Raw genomic sequence first — 20,264 nt, forward strand, 5'->3', positions numbered from 1 at the left:
GGGGTGGGAGAGAGATTCCAATCACATTGCAGTTTGAAAGTGACCAGCAAAATTGCAATTTCTGTTGATCTGTCATAGCGTGCCACTTTGTTTTTCAGTGGGTCCTTAATTCAGCCTCAGTGTTTAGTAGAAAAGGTTACGCTTTATTCAGTTTCTTGTGACAGATGTTTATGTAGATCTGTGTTTGCTGTGCTTCCCACCCAGTTCCATGCTGTTTCCCTGAAATCTTCCATGTAAATCCAGCCTTTACAAGCTTTGAGAAAGTGACACTGCTGTTCTAAAAGAATATTCATATGGTGCTGAATGAAGAATCAAAGAAAATGTCCTTAGACTTGTTTCTAATGTGATCTTTTCTCTCGAAGTTTTTAAAAGGCCACGAAAACTACATATCTTAAATTCTTAGCTCTGCATAATTTACACTGTTTAGGAGTATACTTAATTTATTTGTTTGCACATAATTGCACTGTTTTTCACAAAGAAATACATGCTGCAATGATATTAATGGTGCATTGAACTTGTAAATATTAATCTTCCAAATCTGAGTCATTTCATTTGTCTGAAATTTGAACAGTAACTTTATAGCTGGAGTCCTTTAATTTAGTCTACCTAATTAACAGACAGTCTTACGAGCTGAGCCTTATTTGAACAGCTGATTTAACTACATCAGTGGATACCTGGAGGAGTCTGAAACCTATTGGCCTTGTGTAGAAAGTAAACCTAGTTAAGGGGGGTATGCTTTATAAAACATACACCAGTTGACTAAATTGAGGAAACTCCAAGTTAAGGCTCAACACTCAATTTTTAATTCTGACATTCAATCCATCCACTGCTGGTTATGGGCACTATGCAAGCAAAAATCAAATTAATGGCAAGGAAAGATTAAAAGGATGCTATCAACTTTAAAATCTAGTCATTTTTTTAAAGTGTTTTCAGGTACTACTGATTCTTCCTAATTACTTTTATGGTTTTACAATCATAGTTTCATTTTTAATTTTTATTTTTTTAAATAACTTTTCTTTCCCCTGTTGCTGTGGGGGGATCCTGCACAACCCTCTGGGGAAACAGTGAAACTGACTGTGTTGTCAAATGCACATAATAAACTGCAAAAAACAGATAATTTCCCTCCTAATCTTTCTGTTATAGTAACCTCTTGGATGTTACTTGTAACAATAATAGGTTTTAAAAAATCCAGATGAAACACTTGTTTTTTTAAAAAATCAATGAATTTGGTTGCTTTGTAACCCCTCAATTAAGTGAAAATTTAAGAAACCCAGTTTACTTTTTACATTTCTCACAGTTCAGATGATGATAACTTGTTTATTCGGGGGCCTCAGAGCTGCAATGTTTGGGTTTCAAACAGTGCACGGGAATTGTTAAAAACATAAGAATGGCCATTCTGGGTCAGACCAAAGTTCCATCTAGCCCAATATCCTGTCTTCCAACAGTGGCCAGTGCCAGGGGCTTCAGAGAGAATGAACAGAACAGGTGGTCATTGAGTGATACATCCCCTATTGTCCACTCCCAGCTTCTGACAGAGGCTAGTGACACTCAGAGCATGGCATTGCATCCCTGCCCATCCTGGCTAATAGTCATTGATGGACCAATCCTCCAGGAACTTAGTTGTCTTTCGAACCCAGTTATATTTTTGGCCTTCACAACATCCCCGGCGACAAAGTTGTCTATGCATTGTGTGAAGAAGTATGTTCTTTTGTTTCTTTTAAACTTGCTGCCTACTAATTTCGTTGGATGACCCCTAGTTCTTGTGAAGGAGTAAATAACGTTTCCATATTCACTTTCTCCACACGAGTCAAGATTTTATAGAGCTCTATGATATCCCCTCTTAGTTGTCTCTTTTCCAAGCTAAAAAGTCCCAGTCTTTTTAATCTCTCCTCATACAGAAGCTGTTTCATACCCCTAATAATTGTTGTTGCCCTTCTCTGTACCTTTTCCACTTCCTATATATATATATATATATATATATATATATATATATATATATATATATGTATATGTATATATATATATATATATATGTATATGTATGTATGTATGTGTAGGATTTTTTTTTGAGATGGGGAGACCAGATTCGTATACAGTATTCAAGATGTGGGTGTACCATGGATTTATATAGAGGAATGGTATTTTCTGTCATCTTATCTATCCCTTTCCTAATGGTTCCTAACGTGTTATTTTTGACTGCCACTGCACAGAGTGGATGTTTTCAGGGAACTATCCACAATGACTCCAAGATTTTTTTGAGTGGTGACAGCTAATTTAGACCCCTCATTTTATATGTATATTTGGGATTATGTTTTCCAATGTGCATTATTTTGCATTTATCAACATTGAATTTCATCTGACATTTTGTTGCCCCATCACCCAGTTTTGTGAGGTTCCTTTGTAATTCTTTGCAGTCTGCTTTAGACTTAACTGTCGTGAGTAATTTTATATTGTCTGCAAATTTTGCCACCTCAGTTTACCCTTTTCCAAATCATTTATGAATATGTTGAACAGCACTAGTCCCAGTACAGAGCCCTGGAGGACACCACTATTTACCTCTCTCCATTCTGAAAACTGGCCATTTATTCCTACCCTTTGTTTCCTGTCTTTTAACCATTACTGATCGATGAGAGAGCCTTCCCTCTTATCCCATGACTCCTTACTTTGCTCAAGAGCCTTTGGTGAGGGACCTTGTCAAAGGCTTTCTGAAAATCTAAGTACACTGTATCCACTGGTTCACCCTTGTCCACATTCTAATAGATTGGTGAGACATAATTTCCCTTTACAAAAGCCACGCTGACTCTTCCCCCAACAAATTGTGTTCATCTATGTGTCTGATAATTCTGTTTACTATAGTTTCAACCTATTTGCCTGGTACTGAAGTTAGGCTTACCATCCTGTTATTGCCGGGATAGCCACTGGATTATTTTTTTTAAATTGGTGTCAGATTCGCTATCCTCCAATCATCTGGTACAGAAGCTGATTTAAATGATAGGTTACATACCACAGGTAGTAGTTCTGCAATTTCATATTTGAATTCCTTCAGAACTCTTGGGTGAATACCATCTGGTCGTGGTGACTTATTACTGTTTAATTTATAAATTTGTTCCAAAACCTCTTCTAATGACACCTCAATCTGGGACAGTTCCTCAAATTTGTCACCTAAAAAGAATGGCTGAGGTGTGGGAAATGCCCTCACATCCTCTGCAGTGAAGACTGATGCAAAGAATTCATTTAGTTTCTCCACAATGGCTTTATTTTCTCTGAGTGCTCCTTTAGCACCTCAATCATCCATGAACATTGGTCAAATGTTTAAAACTAACTTTTATCATTGGAATTCTTAATGTGAGAAAACATTTGTTGGTCATACTGTAAAAGTTTCTTTGCAAACTAAAATTTGGAGCAAAATTTAAATCGGGTGTCCCTCTTCTCTTTGATGTACATTATAAACTTAAATGTATGTTATGTTTATTTTTTATCTTAAAGCCTTACTAGAAAGTGTAAAGTACTGTTAACATAATATGCCATAATCAGTTCACTGAGTCAATTTTTGTCCGTTTCAATCAGTTTTTGGACTGTTACAGACTCTAAATAGGTGGAGGTGTTTAAAAACATGTATTGGAGCCTAAGATTTAACTTGTTCTTAAATGAATGTAGGTAAGTAGAGAAATATAGTTCCAATCCTGCCAGTGGCTCCATGCAGGCATACAAGCCTGTCTAAATGGATTTGTTATAAGGTCAGGGCCATAGTTACTGTGTTCTCTGCTGCCAGGGTCAACTCGAGCACTCTTTAAAACCACGGGCTCTTGACAATGACTAACACTTTGTTTCTTCTTAAATTTTTGTTTTAAGATGGTGTATGCACAGGAACAGAATAAAAACAACAAATACAGTACGTTGCCACTTAAATATTCATCCCAAAATACCCAGAGGCAGTATTCCACATCTTAAACTAAGGACGTGCAAAACATGATGCAGAATTTTTTTTGACTTACAAGAAAACCATCAAAGTACATGAAACCATACTTTTTTCATGCTTGTAACTTAACTGCTAAGACTCAGATCCTGTAAAGACTGACACACACGTTTAACTTTATGCACATGTGTGGCTCTATTGACTGAGACTAGTAACATGCATAAAGCTATGCATGCATGTAAGGATTAAGGTCCAAATCAGATTGAAAAGTTCTCCAAGCTCTTGAATGGTGAGACTGAGTATGCATTGAACTTTTAGTTATTCAATACCTCTGAAAACAGAAGTTTATCATGTGAACACTAAAACTTAATTTTAGTGTAACTGACTGTCACTGATATTCAGATCAACTTTCTTGTTTGAGCACAAACAGCTAATGGGGTGGTGGGGAACCAAAAACCACAAAAAACCCTAAAACACACTACGTATTGTTCACATGCAAACTTTAGAAAGTTTGCCTTAGACTAGCTAAGATGTTTTTAAACTTTTATTGCTGGGTAAGGTGGATAATGTGACATCTAGTGGATCAACATATTTAGAATACCCTAGCTTTTGTAGCTCAGAAGGTCTTATCAGCAGGTATTAAACCAAAACCTAGAATGTTCACTAAATCAAGAAATAATTAATCCATCAGCTTTTGAGCCTGACGTTGGTACTTTTTTGACCTGAAAGCTTCTGACTCAAGTGCCAATCCTGTAAATTCCTCTGGGTGAACATGAGAGCCTCGGTGGGTCAACATACTCGAGCAGAGGTCCATTGCATCCTATACTGTAAATTACTTTTTGACCCAGTAAAGGGTGCTTTGTACCTTTGCAGCTATATTGGGCTTGGAAAGTGGAAAACATTTTCTGCAGGTTACTGGGTAATGCATCATCTTGAAATTGATCAACTGGTTTAACCAGAAGTAAACCTTATTATAGTATTAATTGCTATAAAGAAAATATTTTGTTTATATTCTGAATCTGCTTTGTGCCTGAAATTCTTCAGTTATCTCCACTTTCTCTGCAAGTCTGATTCTTGGTATATTTTTCACTGTTTAAATTCTGTTTTCTCTTAAATTAACTGTTAAATTAAGAATACAGGAGAAATTTGACTCTTGTTTTAAAAAGTTCTGTTTCACCATGTAAAGCAAATAAGGTGCAAAATTAAAAAAAAAACAAAACACTAAGGCAACCTTTTATCTTGGAAGTGGGAGAACTGACATCTTATCTCCTGGTTCCATAAGCATGGAGGGACAATAGTTCTGTCTAAAGCTAGGGTCTTTTCAGTGTCTGACTAAAGATACCAGCACACTATCTAGAAAATTCAGTGTGCAATAGATGAAGCAATGCTAGACAGGCAGAACTTTGGAGATTTATAACTGGACATTTTCCATGAGTTACTAATAGGAAAGTGGTTATGACATTTTGTCATTGGCTGCCAGGTTTCCAAGAGTATCTGAGACTTTTGTGTGTGTCAAGGTGGATGAGTAAAAAATAAATGAAACCAAAGTTAAGAATTTATGTTGACCACCACCACAGCAGCAATTTACCCTTGTTAAGGGATGGGGAACAAATCTTTAAGTGCTTTTTGTAACTTTTTTTCTACAGTGGTGCATTACTGAATGTCTTTATTGTATGTTAAATTGTATATGTACTATGTTTATATTGTTGTATGTAGTCCAGTTCTTTTATAGCTAAAGAATAAAACAAAAATTAAATAAATATTATGCTAACAATGAGAACATAGTATGATTGTTCCTTTTCCCATAGATATGTTAGGTGTATGATTTAAGTAGATGGCTTGCTGGTGGCCCTGTGGGATTTTCTGAATCAGTGCTGTAATTTGTCACAGTGCTTTTCTTGAGGGGTATAACGTTTCAGCGGGAATTATAATGGAAGACACAGTGAAACGATAAACATTTCTATCCATATAATTATTTGCAATTCCCATTTCAAGGAAAGTGAAACAATGACAATCTGTATCCCAAGCATTCTAATAAATAGCTTAAAAGAAAATGAATTGACAAGTTGACTTATCTCCCACTCTGCAATCTTAGGCCATGCAGGGAGAGTCTATAGTGGGTGGGGGGGAAGAGCTATCCAGTCTCTACAACTGTGAACAAGAGATGTCATTTCATTTTGAAAGTTGAAGGGACCCTCCCGGTTCACATCCAGCAAAGGAGCCTTTCGCTGGTGTCCTAAAACGCTCCCGTGGATTGCCTGTTGAAAAGGAAACACTTCACTGTCACGGGACAGTCTCTCTCTTCTCGGCACCTGGAAGGGGAAAATGAAGAACCAACCAGCCCCTTCCCCTGTGTCATGATGGGCACTCTAGACGTTCCTACCCTGCCAGGGGAAGGCGCAGAAATCGGGCATGGGGCGGTGTAAAATGGCCCTTAAGGCATCACGTTGCCTCCTGGGGAGCATGTGGGGTTGCGGGTGGGAGAGGAGGAAAACGCAGCCCACGCTGCCGGGAAGCGGCCGGGCTTGTGCCTGCTGCGAGCGGAGCGTTGCCCCTTTAATTGTGTCCCCAGCCCTCGGGCGTCTCTGTCCAACGCCCACGTCAGCAAATACCTTTTGTTTCTCTCCGCTCGGGCTTCCAGGCTTTGGGGCGGCGGGACCCGCCACTCGCACTGAAGCCACACAGAGCCCGGCCCGCGGGTTCGGGGATCCCGCCTCCTGCTCTCTCCGGCCCGGCGGCTGCCGCCCGCGGAACCCAGCCGGTAAGTGGCGGCGGCGCAGCCGGGCGCTGGGGGCTGCCAGGGCCCGGGCTCGGCGGACCCGAGGCGGGCGCTCCCCGCAGCCGAGCCGCGCTCGCAGGGAGACCGAGGCGGGCGCCATTTGTAGCCCGGGCGCCGCTGTGAGGGGCCGCGAAGGGCAGCCGAGGGGCTGGCGGCTGCGCAGCGGGACGGAGACCGGGCAGGGGCGGCAGGTCCCGGGCTGGCCGCGGGGCTTGGAGCGGCCGGGGGCGGGGCAGCCCCGTCCCGAGCCGCCGCTCAGGCTCCCCCGAGCGCCCCTCGGGCACGGACGCTCTGCCCGCCCGGATGGCGGCCCGCGGGCTCCGAAGTCCCACGGTGCCGGCCTCGCTGGGCCGGCGAGTCTAGCGCCGTCGGGCGTCCCTCGCGCTCCCCTCGCGCCCGATGGCGGAGCAGCCCGTTCCGCCTGGGCGTGCGGGTGAGGGGCGGGGTCCGTCCCCGGCGCCGGGGGGCTCGGGGGCCCAGTGGGAGTTAGTGCGGCCGCCTCCTTGTGCCGCGCTGCTCCCCGCGGTCAAGAGGAGGCGGGGAGAGGGACGGTGGGTTGCAGCGCTACTGGTTCCTCGGCGTGTCCATGCGGAAGACGTCTCCATCCCCTCCCCTCCTCCTCTCACCCCGCTTCCCTGTGATGGGGGATAGACCGAACTATGCCCCCTCCGCACCTCGTCGGGGTCTTACACGTGCGGTCGAGGGAGCTGGAAGAGAGCACCTGGACTCTAGTCAGTCTGATAGCGCCACAGCCCTTCGATATCGGCTTACGGATGATTCTGACTTACTCGGCTGTACTTGTATGTCATGACAAATTGCGAGCAAGCTACTCGAGTCTGCTCAGGAATGTATTCTTTGCTCCCGTGTAAATGTAATACATCTAGCTTCTCTCTAATAAATGTATTGTTCATTTCTTACGTAGAAAGGCAAGAAGGCTGCAATGGGATTTTTAAAAAGTCAGTAATAACAGGTATGTGTTTCAGACTTTGCAAGGTGCTTTCCAGGCACAATAAAGCATGCCATCTAGCCTCTTCTGATTTGAAATTCGTTTTTAAGGCGTCTGATACAAATATTACTGACATCTGGACAAATCCAAGGTTTTAGTTCAAGCAGTAGCCTAAGGATAAAGAGGTTATAGCATCATCAGTGCAGTATTATATCCACTTCAGGACAAAGACCTCATCATTTTTTTGCCAAAGATTTCTGTTTCCAGCCACCAGTGAACATCACCACACATGTTTAGCAAAAGCTAGCATTATGTTTCTCCATCTTCAGGTAAGGAATCCATGTTGCACCTGCCATGCATTGATATTCATTCTGCTGTAACAGTAGTTCATCTTCCTGTTGTGTGGGGGTGAGTAGGGGGTTGCTTATTTTCCTTTTGTGACTTGATTAAAAATCATTGTCACCTTAGGTTCTTAAGTCTTCCAGATATTCTTATTGGTTTTCTTTTTTGTTTGTGTTCACTTCTATATAATAGTAAGAGTAAAATATTTTTCTTGATTTAATATGACTGTTCAAAAATAAAATTATTTTAAACTTTAACCACGAATATCTGCTTTTTATGTCTCTTTAGATTTAAAATAGAAATGTTATGGAGAGTATTCTTAACTTAGCTTCCGTTTAACACAGTTACATGGAAGTAAAAAATCTATACTTTCTCTTTTGCATGCCTCATTGAGAGAAGAGTACAGTAGTCAGGAGAATACCTGTAGATGCTGAAGAAGAACCATTCACATCACCAGCATCCCATATAATATATAGTACTATATAGTCTAGTCACTCACTAGATGATCATCCCAGTTCTCTGTACTGCCATGCTGGAGATGCAGATTAATCTTTTCTGGTCTGACTCTCTGGATTAGTAGAGAAGGGCACTGTGGAAAGAAAAAGGACCATTTAGACTCTGTCAGAGATGTGGAGAGCACACTACTTTATCCAGTGGGGGGTGGAGGGGGGGGGAATAGGAGATAGTGCATGTACACTAAAACTAATCTGGTGTTGTACCAATAAAATAAAAACCAGCAGGATCTTATTAAAGGGAAAAAGGCAAAATACCACATTTATTGTGAATACAGAAAGAATCATAGTAAGCAGTTAGTTATAGTTATAACATTCCATTCAATCTCATATTTATTCACACATTCATTCATACAAACATACACACACAGGTTCTGCAAGGTTGTTATCATAGTTACCAGCCTTAGAGTTGCTCATGCCAAGCCACTGGCCAGGTGGCCTGGACATGAGGAGGGAGCAGGGCCTTGTCAGATGCTCATCTGATGCTCCTGGAAGTTGGTTTGCAGAATCAGACCCCAAAGTTCTCACTTTTTAGAGTCTATTTTTATAGGAATTTCTTCCTATGCCAGTCTATGGGAATTGCTTCATCATGCTGTTGCTGAATCAATCAGCAGATAGCACATTCCTGATGGCTCCAAGATGTTATCTTGTTCTTTGGTTCTCCCATTCTTGAGGCTGTTGGGTGGATTCCAGTCTGCCCTCCGGGGGGTCCTCTGGTTATTTCCACTTGACGCCTTCTTCAGCCGATGGACACTGGATTCTTAGGCTGGCACCTCCCTGATCATTCAGTTATTATCCACACCAAGCATCCATCCACATCCATCCTCTATCTCTATTTTAATCACAATTGTTAATACAACAAAAGGGCGGGGAGTCTCTGGGTGCTGTTTCTGTTGTTCGAGTATTGCTTTGAGTCTCTCTCTCTGTGAATTGCTTTGAGAACAGACTCTGTCTTAGAATGTACTAACACAATTAGCAGCTTGCAAGTTTCATACATAGAGGGAGAGAAACAGCACCAAAAACCAAGAGACCTCTTCATTAGTAATACCCTGGAATTTAAACTCTGGGGAATCAAACTCATTTGTGATTTTAATACAGAACTTCTTTAATATGATCCAACACTGGCATACTGATTTAATTTCCTGATCATTGATGTCTTCCGAACATGCATTGTGATATTCAAAATGCATTTCTGAACTGTGAAGATCATGTTCATAGTCTGTCTTGTATCACTTAGTTTTGATGATAGTTTGTGATGACTGTCATTCATAGAATTTCACTCTATTTTTAAGAGCAATAAATTCTAGATTTTTTTCAAACACTACTTCATGAAACTTCCAGTCATTCAAATTTTATTCCCTGCATGCTGCGGAACCTACAAATATATATAGTACCCCCAAACTGTACTATTCCATCATAGGGTCTCTTCTGGCTTTTGTATTTTTAAGGGATAATTTCATATCTGTTCACTAAAAATATTGGTGTGGGGCAATCAGAGTAATCCTGTAGTTGACCATTTAATACATGTGTTGGATTTACAGCACCTATATCTTGCTTTATGAACTGGTAGGACTGCAGAATTTGCCAGCTCCTGGTGAGAGAGCACCTTTCATTGCTCTGCAGTGATCTTTGTGTAACTGAGTAAGGAGCAACGTTGAAAGATACTAAAGCCAGTCCTATATTCAGCCCCTTTTTGCCAAAGAAGGTAGCTCTGACATGAGCTCTTGAGGGACTGGGTAGTGGAGAGAAAATTCTGGTGGTAAGGACATAGTAGACTGCTGCTTATATTTTCTTTTAATATAAATTGATATTAGAATACCAAAAATGGCATAGCGCTTTTAAAATATTCTATTTCAAAATAACAGTGTTATTTCAGTGGCTAAATGCTGACAGTTTTATGTTCCAACATCACCCACCCTTTATAAAAGACTCTTCACTTTGGACACTTCTAAAAAACATTACTCAACTAGATTTTTTTTGGTCACTTCTTAGGCAACAACGTTGAGAAATTACTATTTGTGTATTAAAAGTTACATTTGTGTAGCGCCATTCATCCCACAGGAATCAATAAGACCTTTCCAATTTATATATTCAGGAATAACTTAACCCACTGGTAAGTGTTACACAGCAGCTTTTTACAAAACACATCAATAATGCATGAGAATTTAGAATAGGAATTGAGCAATAAAATTATCCACTGAAAATGGAGGGTGACTTTAGGAAGGCGGAATGTAAATATCCCAGTGGGAATGTGACATGACTCTACAGGCTAGGACCATTTAACTCCTACAAAAAAAGGAATATTAGTGATCACAAATGGTCAGGTTCTCCTCTGAAAGGCAACACCTTCCACCGAGAGTCCCATAGCATCATGCTAGTTCGTTGTTTCATTATTGGTTTTGAAAAAAGATTACCACTTACTGAAATGACAACATCACTTGTGGCAGTACCTGGATTTCCCCCAGTTTCTTAACCAAGTACTGACAAAACCCAATCCTGCTTAGTTTGTGAAATCTGTCAAGATCACATCGTGAGGTGGAATGGCCACTGGAATACCCACAGAGGTAAAATCTTTGCTCTGCCAATCAGATTACTTCTTTTACGTTGCACATTTTATAAACATAATTTTCAATTTTTCTTAGAGTAGTGCTTGTTTGCCCTTCTCTGGAATGGAGATTTCTTCTCGTCCATCTCGCCTCCTACAGCAACTGAATGAGCAGCGCAGGCAGGACTTATTCTGTGACTGCAGTATCCTGGTGGAGGGGAAGGTCTTCAAAGCACATCGAAATGTGCTGTTCGCCAGTAGCGGTTATTTCAAAATGCTCCTTTCTCAGAGCTCAAAAGACATGAGTCAGCCAACAACTGCCACCTTTCATATGTTCTCCCCTGATACTTTTATGGTCATTCTGGACTTTGTGTATTCAGGCAAGTTATCTCTTACTGGTCAAAATGTGATTGAGGTCATGTCAGCTGCCAGCTACCTACAGATGACAGATATCATTAGTGTTTGTAAGACTTTCATTAAATCTTCACTAGACATCAGTGAGAAGGAGAAGGATCGCTACTTCAGTCTTTCAGAAAAAGATCTGAACAGTAATGGAACTGAGAGTCCAGGCTTATATAGCACAGAATGGAGAGTAGAAAGCAGTCCCCCACATTCTCAAATGGACTCTGACGTAGGGGTATCTATGGTGGGTGGAAATTCCTGGAGTAATTGCACCTACTACTCCGCTTCACAAAGGAACACCCAACGATCTAACTTGATCAAACAGACTCAAAGACGGCATTCCATAAAAAAACGTATGAGGCAGCTTGGATTGCCACAGTCCACTGACGTCCCCCCTGGTAAATCAAGGAAACTTGGAGACAGAGCTTCAGAGCCTACTAACCACATTTCTCAATCTGAAGAGCAAACTCAGCTTGATACAGAAGTTGACTTTGCGGATGCTGGGTATCAACATGGTCTGGGGTCAGAGGTGTTGCCAAGGAGCTTGCTAGAGACCCAGCAGGAGTATGAATCATCTAGATCAGCCAACAAGTCTAAATCATCAAAAGCAGATGAGCTGTATGCAAGTATGCCCACAATTTTAGGTGTTATGGGGAGTTGGATTGAAGGTAAGAGTGAACTAAACATTTATTCCTTCACTATTAGGGGTTCTTAAATGTTTTTTTCTGCTGAATTTTTGGTCCAGAAATTGATTGAACATTTAACTCAATAAAAATGATCAGCTCTAGAAACTGAAAAATTAGTTACAGTTATGCACTACAGTGAAATCTAGAATCACCTTTTTAACTAATGCCCGATAGTAACTCCATGGTTATATTTTCAGATTGCAAATCATTCAGACATTCCCATATTGATAAATCATTGTAATGGCTTTGAATTCCTGATAAATGAGGCTCCCAATAAAATAACTAAAGTTGCCTTTTATATTGTTGCTATGAACAGATTTTTATTTATTTGTCCATATTAATTTATAAATTGTGTCAGGCTCATTTTAAAAATTGCTATGAATCATCATGTGATAATTCTTACAGTAGCAGCGGCCAGTCAGTTTCTCATTCTAGAAAGACATTATTAACTTTCTATCTTGGATTCCCTTTTAAGGAAGTGCTGTTGCCTCACTGAAAACTTTAAAAATAAGTTCCCTATAGAAAGGATTATTTTAATAACAATTGTCCTGCATTTGTTACTTCTAAGGACAGATGCAACAGACCTTTACCAATACTGAATGCCATGATTAGTTAGCAGTGCTAATGGGGTGCTGGAACTAGGGGTGCTGGGGGTGCAGTAGCACCCTCATCGCTTGAAGTGGTTTCAGACATATATAGGGTTTACAATTTTGTTCAATGGCTTTCAGCACACCTATTACTAAAATTGTTCCAATGCCACTGAGTGCTAATACCAATGTCTACGGAGGAATTGTAAATTGATGGACTACTACATGGAACAGCTTCTAACAGAAAGATGATCCTATCAGAAGACTAAACATCTAGTTGATAACAATGAGTGAAAGAGTGCATTGTGTTAAATGTAGCTGATATGTGTCTTTGACTAGAGCAGAATGTAAACTGGCCACTAATTAGTTTAAAGAGAGTCTTCAAACTTGTAGGTTCTCTCAGGTATGCTGTAAAGATAGCTGAAAACATACATAGCACTCCTTCAGGAAAGAATATTTCATGTTGTTGACCTTAATTTCTTAACAGGATTCTGCAAATGTATAGTTGCCATGGGGAAAAAGCACCTTTCAATTGTTATCAATGCATGTACAAATATGTTATTATATGACCTTTACAAGCAGAAAAACAACTGTACCAGATAGTGCAAAACCCTGTTGTGATTCTTTACTATTTAGAGTTTTATAGGCTCTTTTTGACTTCTTAATTAGACAAGATTTCCTGCTAATTGTTTGAATTTGAGGAAAATTAATAATTTGTTTTTGACAAATCATCCAGTTTTAGCAATTAAGGGTGGACTGATCCTCCAATCTACATTGTCATATCTCAGTGGATGACTGGTGCACTTCACTGACCTTGGGTTCAATAATAAAAATAAATGTAATCAATTTTTTTAAATTATAAAGTATACTCTCTCTCTCTCTCTCTATATATATATATATATTTTAAATCCACACAAATTTCCCTTTAGGGAGAAAAAGGGAGAATGAAAGAACCATACGTGATAGATGCTAGTCACATCACTTAATGCGCTACCAGAAGGCACATACACCATAGTGATGTGTGCGATATAAGAACCTGTATAGGTTGCTACTTTAAAGGCATAAAGTTCTGTTCTACAACTAACTGAGCACATCATTATAGGAAAGGCAGTCTTAATAAGGAGATCAAACTACTGTACCTTTGGTTAGAGTTTGTAATACCATATCTAACTTTCAGGTGCTAAAACTTGTCTAGTCCTAGGTTTTTATAGCTTTTGCTGCTTTCAAAAAGGGAGTACCATGGAGTTGCAACAACCTATGCCCATCTTATAGAGTTCATTAGTCAGGTAATTAATACATTTGAAAAGATTATATATAATGATGTCTTGATGACTCCTTGCATAAGTCATTCCTTTGTCTTTATATATTTTCAGGATTTTTTCCTATTATGTAGCTTGAATTTTCCTTTGATAAGAAATTAAGGGTGTGGACATACAACTCCAGGTAGACCTTCTATATACTTCCAAAATTTAAAAAACACTATATTTAATAAGATCTCGATGTCTTCTTTGGCACTTCATTCCCCTGTGTATGTGACCTCTTTTACTAGACACTGCCTCCTAGAAATTGACCAAACCCTTTGCAGTGAGAAAGGGTTCAGTCATACTCTTCTGTTGCAAATATGCATCAGGCTATTCTTATGACTGATATATTCTAAATCCAAAGTTTTCAAACTGCAGGGCGTGCCCCCCTGCGGGTGCGGGGGGACAAGGAGGGTATTCTGGAGGGGCATGAGAAGTTGCTCTGCCTTCAGAGCTGGGTGGCCAGAGAGCAGGAGCTGCTGGTGGGGCACCCAGCTCCGAACGCAACACTACCACCAGCGGCACCGCAGAAGTAAGGGTGGCAAGCTGCTGCCCAACTCTGAAAGCAGTACCACTGCCAGCAGCAGCAGAGAAATAAGGGTGACAATGTCATGCCACCCTTCCTCAGTAATGCAATTTGTGCATATGTGCGGTGTACTGAACTTTCACAGTAGACAGAGCTCCAGAGAGAATGACACTAGCAAACTGTCTCTGATTTGACGGGCAAACTCGGGAAAGTGGTACAAAACTAAAACTAACTTGGCTGCAGAATAAAATGGGTTTATGTTTTTTTGTAATGCAATGTTAGCAGCCATTTCACTGTTGCCCACAAAAAAAAAAAGAAAAAAAAAAGGGAAATATATGTGTTATTGAATATGCCTGGCAATGCTGTAGTTTGAATTACTCATCTGGTAAGACAGAGAACAAGCTGTATAGAACTTCTCAAATAGGACAGGAATTGACCAGTTCCTTCTCTGTCTCACCTGCTAGCAGGAAGGTAAGTACATTTTTCAAAGTTTTCCATGAACAGTCCACAGTTCTTTTAAAAAAAATCAAAAGGATAATAATAGTCCTTTCCTGTTCATTTATTCTCTCATCCTTCTTTGGTATACAGACTGACTACTAAAGCAAGATTTGTCACTTCATCTCCTTGAGCTGGTAGGGACTGGCAGCATTGCAGAAGCAGCATGTTCAGCCTCGGGGTTACCCTCATGATTGATACAGTAGTGTCTGACTCCAGAAAATTCCTTCTGCCTTAGTTAGTGTTACAGGGTCATCTTAGTCAGACCTGCATCAGATGCATGGCAGTGCCTCAGTTTCCTCTCTTCTGTGCCTCCGGGATAACCACGCAAATAGAATTTCAAAACAAAATCTCCCTTCTGTGGTCTGGTTTATTAATATACCAGTTGAATTCCAGTATTTGCACTGGAAAGTCTTTCCTATCCATACCTCATCCTCTGACTTCTACAGCCCTCCCACTGAGGTCTGTGAGTAGTTATTCCATTTTAACCAGGTTCTTGACAGCCTTTCTGCCAGGGTCTATTAAAAGTTATTTCAGTCTTTCTTGGCTGCGGGGGTCCACAGTATTTCTAAGCAGTCCCTGCCCCACTCAGGCTCTCTCCCCAGTCCCTTGGCAGTTGAGGCTTAATAGCCATTCCTCTTCCAGTCTGCCAGTGAAGAAACTCCCTGATCCCCCATCCAGATCTCTTTCAGACTCTTCTGTCAAAAGGCCTTGCTGTCCTCCTAGTCACATGTCTCCATACTATCAAAGGAACTGAAGCCCTGCAACAAATGTTCTGGTGAAGCTTGCCCTTAGTGGCCCACCATGATGCTACACTTGGCTACAGAAGGTTGCCATTAGGTACATCTTGAGGTGAAATAAGGGATGGATGGCAGCAGGGAAGTCTTATACTGAGGATTGAGAGACAGAGTTTCATGATTTAAGTATTTCAGAGAAGACAAAAACTGTCATCATCTTACTGGATTTCTTTTTCTATCACTTACAATCTCCAAGACTTTTCTGTGTGAACAGAAGCTATTTTTTATCTATTTTATTCTGTTTGCTTGATTCATTTACTGTTGTCACTATCTAGTGTTCATTATATGACAATTGCTTCTATAGTAACAAAATCCAATGTCAGAAACCTTGGATTGTGTCAACACTACTGTACACAATACAGCAGGGAGTAAGGCTGTCTAGAAAAAGACTTTCTGTGTACAAATATGCTGGTAAAACACTGTGGGAAAATATCCCAGATTGGTATGTGACTAGTTAATGAGGGTTTTTATAAAATATATTATCTAAAGGTATGCAAGTAAGGCTGTGATTCTTTCATGCTGTGGGTAATTGTTAGAAATTCAGTGTTGATTGGAAAGATCTGCAATTATTTCAGTTTTAAAAAAAGTTGTTTTCCTCCTGCTGTTCATAGTCAAAATATCATTTATACATCAGAAAATCTGATAAATGTGGTAAGTCTGATACACTTCATTTGGGTTTGGAACTTTAGTTATTGCTTTTCTCCCACTACTAAAAAGAGCATGAAACTTTTAGAAATTAACAGGACTGTTTTGTAACAGATGATGTGAGGTTCAAGTGCCCATTTTGTACCCATATGGTGAAGCGGAAAGCAGACCTAAAGCGTCACCTTCGTTGTCATACAGGGGAGCGACCCTATCCATGTGAGGCATGTGGGAAAAGATTCACCAGGCTAGAGCATCTGCGTAGCCATTTTCGAACAGTATGTATATTTTTTAACATATAAGAGATTTTTTAAAAATGTTTGTAGCATAAACCTGCCAGTCACTTCTGTAAATAATCAATAGGGTGAACTTTAGACTATTTGCTTCTAAACATTTCTAAATAAACTATTGTGTTGTGATTATTGCTTGGATTTGAAGAACTCTGATTATTAAGATGAGCATAGTGCTTGTGTCTTCAGCATACCATGGTCAATTATTGTACGTTATTCAAATACTGAAAAAGAATATATTGAATAACTAATGCTCAAATTAAATGATAGAATGTTTTCCTGTTCCAGTCTGGTATTTTAAAAGGTTTCCCAATGTTTATCTTTCTCCCTCTTGCAAAATGTTATGTCCCTGAAATGACCCCGTTTGTGGGCAAACTCCTTTTAAGCTTCTCTGCATCATTCTGACAAAACACCTCAGTGTCAAAATCCTGTTATTACAGTTCTCTGTCTCTTTTGAAGAAAGACCACTAATTATTCACAACTGTGAAGTTGTTTGTGAAGTGGACATTTTATTTTTTTTATAGGGATTATGATGAGACTACCAACCAAAACAAGATTTAATTCCTAGTTTTCACAGAGGAAAAAAAGTACTGAATGTTGTTGACTAGCTCCCATCTCTTTCCAGTAATTTTTGCATTCTTTCCCACCCGAATCATGTGGTCCTAGTAACAGCCTTTCATCTCAACAATATTAGTTCACATCTATCTCATTTTGATAGTGACCAAGAGACATACCGTTCCAAAGCTGTGTGGTGATCTATGATGAAATTAACTGATTTTCTCAGTACTGTTCAAAAAAATCAAAACCAACATTTGTACTAATTGAAAATCTTGTTGGAAGTCCCAGCATAGAGACTGAGGACTTAGTAAGTGTGGAAACTGAGTTAGTCTCTCCAGGCCAGACTCAAGAGCTTTTATTACTGGATTGTCTAACCTTACAGAAGAGTTAGATGACGTAGCAATAGAAATTCCTATCTGCCTAACCCCACTTCTACACCATAGCTTCTGTTGTTGCTACAACTGGTGTAACTCACCAGTGGCAAATTATCAGTAGAGCCTGTCGCGGATACAAATTTATTTCCATGGAAGGATAAATTTGTATCCACGCAGGACTCTAATTATGAGCCCTAATTTACTTAGTGTAGACCAAGCTATTGGCAAGATGAGTAGTGCTGGGAAATTTGTGCCACTCCTGTTTTTGGATTAATAGAGGACTTATATCAATAGTGCTGACAATCCAGCATTTTTTTCAGAAGCTCTACATCCTATTTAGAACGTTCAGCAGATATCTTTCTCAACTTAGATGCGGATACAGTACTCATACTGTGCAATTGATATTCTTCTCAAAGATTCTTCCCTGAATATGTAACATATTTATTAAAGTACATGATGTAGTTTGTCTCTCCTTTGAAAGGAAACTGGTTCTATTACATCACAGAATTGTTAAATTTAAGATATAGAATCTGAAAAATAACTTGTATTTTTGTGCTGCTATTGGATAATATTTTTTATAAATTTAAATTTTCAGATTCATCAGGCTTGTAAGCCAATATGCAGAAAGTGTAAGCGCCACGTGACTGACATGACAGGGCAAGTGGTGCAAGAAGGAACAAGGCGCTACAGACTGTGTAATGAATGTCTGGTTGAAGCTGGCATAGAAAGCATTCCTATTGACTTGGAGGCTGAACAATCACTTGGGTTTTCACCAGAAGAGGACAAGGATTCTAGGTGGCACTTTGGTGAAGAACACAGAACTAAGGAAGTTGTGGAGGAGGACTCTGTTGGCTTAGTCATCCAGGAAGTTGATGATAGTGAAGATGAGACTGAGAAAAAGGAAGTAAAGCCAAATATTAGTTAGTTGTGAATTAATTGAGAATTAGTAAATCTCACCATTACATTAATTTTTTGTGTCTTGTCCAGGAATCCCCATATCCCCAGACTCTGGTTAACAAGCAAAGTTCTGTCATTATGACTGTGATAGGATCTTATTTGCATGCTTTGTATTCTTCAAGACACCAAGAACTGTGACATTGGAAAGAATTCCAAGACAGAATAATGAACAATTCACCTTTCAACTACTAGAGGGATGAATAACTTTTTTATTAAAATATTCCTTAAAGACTTTTAAATGAAGGAAAAAAAGATTAAATTCTCACCAATACTTGCTCTCTCTTTAAGAAACATTACACCATTTAAAAAGCAATCATTTTTGCACAAGTTCTAAGCGTAGTTACTCTTGTTCATATTTTTTCATTGGATGCATTTTTCATCCAGCAAAACAGAATGAGAATTAAAATACTCTGCCACTGTGAAGCAGGAAGGGAATTAGAGGTTTCAGAGTAGCAGCCGTGTTAGTCTGTATTCGCAAAAAGAAAAGGAGTACTTGTGGCACCTTACTCACAAATTTATTTGAGCATAAGCTTTAATGAGCTACAGCTCACTTCATCGGATGCATTCAGTGGAAAATACAGTGGGGAGATTTATATACACAGAGAACATGAAACAATGGGTGTTACCATACACACTGTAACTAGAGTGATCAAGGGAATTGTGTCACTCAAACTGCTCTGTAGCCAAGGGATCCATTAAACTTTTCTTATGTTTTGTATTTTGAAAGAATCTCAGTATAAGCATATGGTACTTTTATTTTCTTATTTTGAAAAAATCTGTTACAACTCATTCATCAAATTTATCTTTCAAATAAATGAGTTTATGTTAGTCTTCCTTATTACAGCAATTTGTGTTTGTATATTAGCTGCAGAACTTTTATTTAACAAATATTACATAACATTTAAAGAAAAAATATACCGTATTTGAGTTCTTGGATTTTCAGGACAAATATACTTTACATAAGGCAGAGCTCTTTTAACTTTTTCTGGTGTTAATTCTACTTTTATGATACCTAAGTGAAACCAAGAAAGACACACCTTGTAAAATGTATGCTAATATTTTTTATATTAGCAGCTAACTGAAGAGAAGGAGATTTTAATCTCCTTTTTCTAGAGCTAGTTTACAAGATAAGACTATCTGTCTGGCCTCTGAGCTACTACTCCTCATATTGTTGCAAGGAGTTCCACCCCCAGCAGAGCTCTTCCTACCAATCAATCCTCTCTGACTCCCAACTCCAGGAGAAACTTTCTTAGCCTAAAACACTAACTCAAAATCGGAGAAATATGAGACCTAGCACTAAATAAAACAACTATACAAACTAATACCTACGTGGTCTCCTTTGCAGAAAATTTATGTACAAAGTAAGAACAAAAATCTCCCTGTCTGCAAGAAGCCCAACAGTTCAGAATGTGGGCTATTCCTAGCAGGTTTACTGAAACCCTTAGCAGGTTTACTGATTGAAATAAGAGCTCTAGGAAAGTTGTCTTAATCTACAATCCCTAGGACTCTGAATGCAAAGGGTACAGATGCTAACATCTATTCTGTAATGTTGAGTGAAAGTGTGGATTGATCACCAGGGTCCTGTGTGACAGATTAGTGCCATGGAAAA

The 20,264-nt window shown here is 39.5% G+C and overlaps 1 protein-coding gene across 7 annotated transcripts; it reads left to right on the top strand.

Moving 5' to 3' along the window:
• The first annotated feature begins 6,601 nt into the window (after positions 1 to 6,601).
• LOC140900424 (zinc finger and BTB domain-containing protein 8A-like) lies at positions 6,602 to 19,476 on the top strand. 7 transcript variants are annotated; one of them, XM_073317686.1, is made up of 4 exons: positions 6,602 to 6,677; positions 11,138 to 12,110; positions 16,594 to 16,754; positions 18,294 to 19,474. In XM_073317686.1, exons 2-4 carry the CDS (start codon positions 11,165 to 11,167, stop codon positions 18,621 to 18,623), a joined length of 1,437 nt encoding a protein of 478 aa, XP_073173787.1. In that variant the 5' UTR covers positions 6,602 to 6,677; positions 11,138 to 11,164; the 3' UTR covers positions 18,624 to 19,474. The 7 variants fall into 7 exon arrangements, with proteins under 7 accessions (XP_073173787.1, XP_073173789.1, XP_073173788.1 ...); XM_073317688.1 differs by having other exon boundaries at positions 6,625 to 6,677; positions 11,143 to 12,110; XM_073317687.1 differs by lacking the exon at positions 6,602 to 6,677 and adding an exon at positions 7,618 to 7,665.
• The last annotated feature ends 788 nt before the right edge of the window (positions 19,477 to 20,264 follow it).

The sequence above is a fragment of the Lepidochelys kempii genome, chromosome 19, assembly GCF_965140265.1.
Source record: "Lepidochelys kempii isolate rLepKem1 chromosome 19, rLepKem1.hap2, whole genome shotgun sequence".
Lineage (NCBI taxonomy): Eukaryota > Metazoa > Chordata > Testudines > Cheloniidae > Lepidochelys > Lepidochelys kempii.